The sequence below is a fragment of the Musa acuminata genome, chromosome BXJ2-2 (genome assembly GCF_036884655.1).
Source record: "Musa acuminata AAA Group cultivar baxijiao chromosome BXJ2-2, Cavendish_Baxijiao_AAA, whole genome shotgun sequence".
NCBI classification, from domain to species: Eukaryota; Viridiplantae; Streptophyta; class Magnoliopsida; order Zingiberales; family Musaceae; genus Musa; species Musa acuminata.
Window position 1 is genome coordinate 19,109,808 of NC_088339.1, and position 8,254 is coordinate 19,118,061.

The following is an 8,254-nucleotide window of genomic DNA, read 5'->3' on the forward strand; positions in this document are numbered from 1 at the left end:
TAAAACAATAAGCACGTCGATACTTTTACGTACACACTCAAATCTACAGCCAGTTTTCACCCATACCATGCATAGTGTTTCTACAATTTTACGTACACACACATATATATATATATATACCTGCAAGCAATCACTTAAAGCCAGAATAATCCTTACCAATCTCGGGAAGAGGATTCCACCATTCCCACAGCTTATCCGAGATCATGGACAAAGACATGGTGTGCTGGTTGAGGGGAGCCAACTGGGGCTGTGGAGGCACCGTGACTGATAGAATATTTGGCGGGCTCATGAAGCTGTGGTCGTAACTCACAAACCTGTTGAGCTCCTCGATCTCAGGAGTGGTCATGGAGTAGTTTGTGGAGGAAAGGAGGGAGTTCTTGGAATGGTGAAGTGGAGCACTGTCTTCTTCCATGGATGCAGTGGATACGGTAGATAGTATGGGAGAGGACAAGTTGGTTGGAGTTGCACCCTGCAGCATCGGCACCTTCTCCATGACCAGCGTCAGTGAAGGATCAACTCCCGGGAGTTGCCGGCGAGGGCAGGAGAGCTTTGCCATCCCTCGAGAGGATGACGGCCGAGATGCCAGTGGTCCGGGGAGCTGGAGGTGATCTACTACACCAGTTCTCTTGTAGACGCGGCACAGCGAAATCTCAGTCTGCACAAGAAAATTGAGCTTGGCATGTTTGACATCAAGAAGAGAAGAATTTGATACAAGAAGCGATATGGTTAGAAAATATTCGTGTGTCACGAGAGATTTAAACGAAGATATTGAGTTTGGCTCACAATATAAGAACTTGAGTTTTTGGATTGGATCGGTGTCTGATCTGATATATGTTAATTCTGACTAGTTTGACTCATACACATCGTAAATACATTTCTAACAGAATCTAAAGAAGGTCTATTTGTTCCTCTTCATCCCACTGCTTCCATGGCTGACAAAGCCTAGGTTTTGGTTGATAGCGTTACAAGGGTTAGAAAGTGAGATAGACTTTCTAGTTTTGAATTACTGTTCCTCAAAAAGAAGAACTTGATTCAGAGGACAATCTGTTGTTGAGAAAAAAGGAAGGCCACATGGCAGAGAAATAGGTATTAGATGAATCATTTCATAGAAGGATTAATTCAAGATAAACAGGAAAAAAAAGAAATTATATTGTATATATCATTTCAAGAGAGTTAAGATCTTGTTACACTTGGAATACGATAGAATTAAAGAGGAGATGGAGTAGGCGGGGGCGACAAGAAATAGGCCTGAACAGATAAAGAAGGAAGACAGAAACAAAAGAAGAATTGAGCTCGAGGATTATTTTCTTTCAAAGGAAAATACGAGTTTTAGGAAGCAGATAGAAAACTAAGTAAAGAGAAGAGAGGAGAAGCAAATGAGGCAGTTTTTCCTTCCAAAATCATAATCATTAAATCATTTTTAGTAGCTATATTTGATAAATAGAGCTGTGCTTTACTGACGAATGTCAAAAAGGAAATCCATATTCCTGCATGGTTTGAGTCGACAGTACGGGGAAATATAGATCTTGTTTTGAAGACACACAACAGACAACGACAAAGGAGAGAGCTTCTCAGACTTACTCTCAGGCACTGCACTGTCTCGCCATGCGGCAGCCGGTACTCGTTCATGATCCAGCTTGTTCTGATGCCCTTGGGAGCCTTCCCGGAGTAGAACACAAGCGTCTTCTTCAATCCGATGGAGCCACGGTGGTTCTCGCCTCGGATTATCCGATCCGCACCGGTTGCCTTCCAGTATCCTGATCTGGTCACCCGGTTCGGCCGATCTCCGTTTCGGTACTTGCGATCTCGTGGAACGTAGAAGAACCATTCCTTCTCGCCGATTGCAGCTAACGCTGTATCAGTTCATCAGATCAAATGGAGAACACAGAGATCGAATGCTATAGCGAGGTAGAAGACGAACCAGGAAGCTCCCATGGGTCGTAGCGGTACAGATCGAGGAATGGTATGAGCTCCACGTTGAACCGCTTCCCCTCGACCTTACGCCGGAGGTAGAACTCGAACAGCTCCTCCTCGGTGGGATGGAAGCGGAATCCGGGCATGACGAGATCATGCTCGTGCCCATCCTTACCATCGTCATCTCCACTCATGGCCGGCTTCAATCTGGAACCACCAAACCCCTTCACCGCTCAGCTCAACCCCTTAAATGAGTGCAAGTTGCAGGAAGAGGAGGGAAGCTGATGGTTGCTACTATACACTACCACTAGAATCTGCCAAACCAATCACCGTCTTTTTCTGTAGACGTCTCAAGGGGTAGGAAAAGAAAGGAGGGAGCATTTAGGAGTGAAAGATCAGAAGGAGACATGTCAAGAAGATGACAGCTTGCAGGTAGCTACATTGAGGTAGGTGATTGGTTTCCTCGTCTTCTCCAGTTCTCTCAAACCTTCTACTGTCTTCTCACCCTCAAGTTTTGCTGCTGGTTTGAGCTCTCAAGGATTTCAACTCCATGTATACATGCATGCGTGAGACTGTACAAGATCTCAAAGAATCACTTTCAAGATCTCATCTGATAGCAAGTGGATTAAGTTGTTGTTGTCGGGAGAATATGTATGAGATCAAGTGAAGACCGTGACTAGTTTTCACATATCTCCAGACAGTGTTACCTGTAGTCCTTTGACTTTATTGTTCTTCTCACATCCTTTTGTCTTTGTTTTGGTTTTTTGACCTCTGGTGGTAAATCACAGGTTCATCACACCAAAATAATCTAAGAAAAGATAAACGTTTGGAGTACAGAAAACATTTGACAGATCTGGCAAAAGTTTGGGAAAAAGATTGGATGTCATTTTTCAAGAAAGATGCAGTCATAGTGAAACATTCAATGTGTTAGTATAATTTGTACATTCTATATGGAAAATTGGATTAAGGGAGCAGCAGAAGTAGCACTATTGCATCATAATTGATGACTATTATCAATCATTTTTATCACAAATATCATTTGGAAAACAAGCTAAAAATCACAAGTGTTACAACGATTCAGAATCATATTACTGATGCATTCAGTATGTTTCTTGAAACAACATTTTCTGCAGTAAATGGACCTAAAAACAAGTTGCGCACAAGGAGTGCCAGAGAGAGATTTCTTCACCATTTTATCTTTTCATTGCTCATAAGACTTTTAGAATCCAAACTTGACCAGGTTAGGAATGCTATAAGAAATTTTGATATATACTGTATTCAATGAATTAGGATTGTCAATAGTAATCTCCTTTTTCTTGGATTAAGAGGAAACAGAAAGAAGAACTTTGCAAGTTTCTCCATGACATAATTGCTTGATGGATGTCATGTATACATATATTGCAGGAAAAGATGATGCTGGCTGGTTGAGGGTTTCAATGGAAATGTACTTTTACTTTTACTAGACTGCAGCAAGCTAAATTAACATGTAATCATTGATGAATCAAGGTAGGAGTCATTTCTTTCTGGTCTATAAATGTTTGAAACACATGAGACTTGTGATCATCAGTATGCACAGTAAACCGAGAGCTAAGAAGCACAAACCAATGTTTTGGAAGTCAACATTTGAAATGATGCTACTAAAAGAAGATATGAAAAAATGATTGTTGGATTAGTGGAAAAAAAATATGAATATTTTCTCTCAAGCAAAGATGAAGGAAGATAGACAAGAAAAGGTAAAAGACTTGGTTCCATTTTCACTATTATCAAGACCAAATGCCTAGTTATATTGGACATTTCTAGGGTTCCAGAGCACTTCAAGTAGAAACATAGTTCATAAAATAGAGGGCATGAACTATGTAAGATGTTTCTTCTATGAACATGAGTGAATCATATCTATGAAGAAGCTAAAAGTTTGTTGAAGAATTAATGGAAGGTAAATTCCATAGCACAGTGTCATGTCAATTTCTACTTGAACCTTCCATAACTCATGGTATGGAAGACTTGCGGCATGTCGGCCGATATTAAAGATGTGATCCTAAAATCTTCAAGCAAGGTTGGCAAAGCATCAACCACAATCTTGATGCTTCAGTTCTTAAGCATATGACAATCTTGATGGGTTAAATTGTTCGAAGAGATGTACATGTGTGATGTTGTACTAAGGATTAGTCCTACATTGCCAAGACCTAAAGATTGGATAGCAGTTTAAGCTTTGAGATAGGATTGGTTTATCTAGTAGTTCTCAAGAAGAGAGAGAGAGAGAGAGAGAGAGAGAGAGAGAGAGAGAGAGAGAGAGAAGAAGCGTGCATTTCTTGTATGTGGTGACTGGCAGAACGAAATTTAGTGACTTCGGTGACTAGGGTGACCTCTACGCGTGCATGATATCGGTATCGGAATGACGAGGATACATGCAGGATGGTAATGAGATGAGGGGTTTAGTAGCTCACCGCTGTGGAATGTTTCAAAGATAGATTGGTCCCCTCGAGTTGATGGCTTTCACTCTACTTGTTTAGGAGGTGACCACTGCAGGAAAATTGTTGCTATAAGCTTCTGTCACAAAGTCGTCTTAGATTTTGCTTAGCATGATTCCAAGTGATCTTACAATGTATCTGCATGCACTGTTGGCAGCATTCATTTCGACTGTCTGTGTACAGAAGCATAAAGAAGAAGACGGCATATACCGAAACACTAGCATATCAACAATACTTGTATATGTAAGGGTCTATGCTTTGCGTCAAATGTTGGGTATAAGTGTATATAAAATAGTGTTGTCATTTGATTTGTTGGATGAGATGTAGCATCAATATTGATCTAGACAATTTAGGAGGGTAATCGATCTCTCTCCCTCTCTCTCTCTCTCTGGAAACACACTATTTCATCTGTCTGCATTGATCTTTGATGGATGTTGGCCTTCTTTTCTGTATGGTGAACAGATTAAGGACACTTAGTTTAATCCTTTACTATTGATAGTGGATAACAAGATCACACACAAAAGAGAAAGAAACATCTTGTTTGATCATTGATGATTAATTCTACAAGAACTAAGATACCAAACCTAGCATCGTTTTTGTTAGTATTTAGGAAATCTTTTTTATGATTGTAATGTTCTTCATGCTTTGTGGATAGCGTTAAAGTTAACTTCATGTTATCACAAGTCAACCTACAGCAAAGTGATGGAAACATCTTTTTTGTCATCACCATGCATGCATGCATGGTTGTCATCTCATCTCCTCTCCTCCCACTTGCTGTTAGTCCTCAGTTTCCCCTCTTCAACACGTTCAATTCAGACAACAATCAATTGCCAAATCTTCTGATCTCCACCAAAATCCTATGGTTAGTAAACAAAAGAAACATCGACACAACATACATCCTCGCCTATCATCATTAAATTCAACCCCATCTCCCCACCAGTAGCTTCTTTATTTTATATACTAAACTATGCATCAAACATCCATGACACACACGGTATTACGACCGGCATCCACGCCGATGTCAATGATGAATTGATTGCTAAAAGATCCGGAATTAATCGAAGAACACCTTCACCTAAACACTGTCAGCTCTGATGAGTTCACCATGAAATGAATCAGATAAGAATATGCAAATTTTGCAGCTACTGCAAGCTATCATCAGTACACTCACCAAGCAAAATCTCGACTCAGCATGGCCACAGAAGAACTCAGAGAGCTTGCATGCACAAGCCTTACGTGCGTACCTTTTCATGCATTTATTGGTTCTCCACTGTAACTTGTGGAGAATGTGTGACCGAAGCAAACGCCACCGGACGTGTGCAGTAATGGCGACCTCGCATTCACGTTGAAGATGAAATCAAGTAGGGCTCGGTGAGGCATTCAATCAGCGCGGTGGAGATGAGGAGCTCCGCCGCTGACAGCTCGGTGGAGGGAAGTAAGAAGGGTTGGCGGGGGTGGAGTCGGTGAAGCCGCCGAAGGCATCATTAATGGCGGTGGGAGAGTGGTCGCGTGGGCCCCAGGAGTTGGTTTCAGTGTTTGACGGTTGACAGCGTGCTGACCACGTTTTGTTTTTGTGTTGGACCCACTATCTAAACCCGTATCCAATAAGGACTTGTAGGATCTAAACCCAAATAGGCTCCATATTTATTTATGGGAATAGGATCAGAAAAATTTTGGATCATTAATTGAATCGATGGATCGTTGGACTTTTGTAAAATTGAATATGGATCAGCAAAGACCATACATTATTCCTTTGATATATATATATATATATATATATATATATATATATATATATATATATATATATATATATATATATATATATATATATATATATATATCTTCATGCCATATATTTGTTTTTTGGAAAAATGAAAGATAAATTGCCCATTGAATTTTTGAAGTAAATCTTGGGATCGAAGAAAAAGATATTAAGCAAAAAATATAATTATTTATGGAAGTGGAACTCCTACAAGTTCAATAATTTCTTTTTAGTTATTTCTTTTTTTACAACAGTAAAATATAATTCAACAGTAAGGCGATTTTTCACAAAAATAAAATTCTCGCCTTCCATTTGCTTCTTTTGAAGAACTTCGTTTCCTGTTTATGTACCCAATTTTATATAAAAAAAATATCTGTAATGCCAAATGAAATCTTAGTCGACTTTATACCTACAACATCATATGAATCATTAATGGCTTCATTATATCCGAATAACTTGTATAATCATCTCAAATCTCTAATCTTGATTCTTAGTGATGTGTTTTTTATTATCACTATCATCCGTCATACTATCTATCATACTATAAAGCCTCCAGGTACATCGTTAGCATCTAATCAGACTCTCCTAAGGTTTACACAGTAAACTAAATAATCTGAGCCTATTTGCTAAGTTATTATAGGAATTTTGTTGGACATGCTATGATGTAATCTTCTCATTTCCACATTGGAGTAAGCTTAGGATTGCTTAAGACGTGAGGTACTCAAGCAATATTCATCTGCACGGGGTTGACATACAATTCAAAGAAAATGCTTGAAATCAAAACGTTTGAGTAATATGTTGTCTTTATGCACAAAAATGATAAGGATTCCGAAGATAGATGAAGATGCAATGTTCATCTAGTATTTTTGTCGAATAGAAAATAAGAATACTAAAGACGTTGTATCACCGCTTAGACATAAAACTAGAGCATAATTTACTCCTATGTCATCCAAGAGGTTTTAATGTATTAAGATAACTAATGTTTCACTGCTATCAACTAGAACTATTTTAACTATTTTTTCTTTTATGCATGGATAATCAAAAATATTTTCAAGTTTTACGTGATAGAAGCATAAAATAAAAACATTTATAATAAATCAAAATAGGGTTGACGAGAGTACTTTCTATCTCATATATGCTATATGCTGTCTACGAGAAAACACTTGAAAACATAAAGAAAAAAAGAAAAAAAGAACTAAAAAGCATTAAAGACATCCATAAAACATCTTGATTGTATTGGTCCATAACATCATGATCATCTTGTAGGGTCTAGATATATAAATTCGAAATTCTCACTCCTTGTCAACGTATAGCATATTTAGGAAAAGGTCTAGATTTGAATAATCTTCTATTCAAACACCATAATATAGCATAATAATAAGTTTTCAAAATTTATGTTTAAAGATATATGGTGAAGATAAAAGGAATTAATATTAAAATCATATAAAAGTTTTGGAGTTTATATATATATATATATATATATATATATATATATATATATATATATATATATATATATATATATATATATATATATATATATATATATATATACACACACACACCATTGTTCATTAGGATTCCTCCAGCAAAAAAAATATATACGTAATAGGTTTTTCAAATATTAATTTAAATCACTAATAGTTAAATTTTAACTCAAAATTTAAGGGATTAATATTAAAATCCTTTAAAAAATATAACTTATGAATCCTTAGATTAATTAAGATAAGTTAATATGTTATTTGTAAATAAATTGCTGCATAATTATGTATTACTTTGTAGGAATATATTTTTAACTTTATCAAATATTTCCATAGCACTTTATATATATTGGTAAAATTTTAGAATAATGCTCTTATATTTGAAAATTTCCTGTAGAGTATTTGTAAAAATTTTTCATAGAGTATTTTTTTCTAATAACTTTTTTGCCCCTGGACCCCTACTAAAGTGGTCTTCACCTTGCTTCGTCGCTCTGCAGCACCATTACCTTCCATCTCATTACCTTTCATCCACTCTACCACGATTAGACATATTATGGAAGGGGTTGTTGCCACTGCTATAACTTCGTAACTCTTCTTTCTCGACAAGGGTGATGCCTTCTTCCATG

The 8,254-nt window shown here is 37.3% G+C and overlaps 1 protein-coding gene across 1 annotated transcript; it reads right to left on the reverse strand.

The window, feature by feature from the left end:
- On the reverse strand, positions 1-2,316 carry LOC104000218 (NAC domain-containing protein 35-like). Its single transcript, XM_009422203.3, has 3 exons — positions 1,922-2,316; positions 1,582-1,853; positions 1-655 (listed from the first exon to the last, which is right to left on the reverse strand). Exons 1-3 carry the CDS (start codon positions 2,106-2,108, stop codon positions 131-133), a joined length of 984 nt encoding a protein of 327 aa, XP_009420478.2. The 5' UTR covers positions 2,109-2,316; the 3' UTR covers positions 1-130.
- Between the last annotated feature and the right edge of the window lie 5,938 nt (positions 2,317-8,254).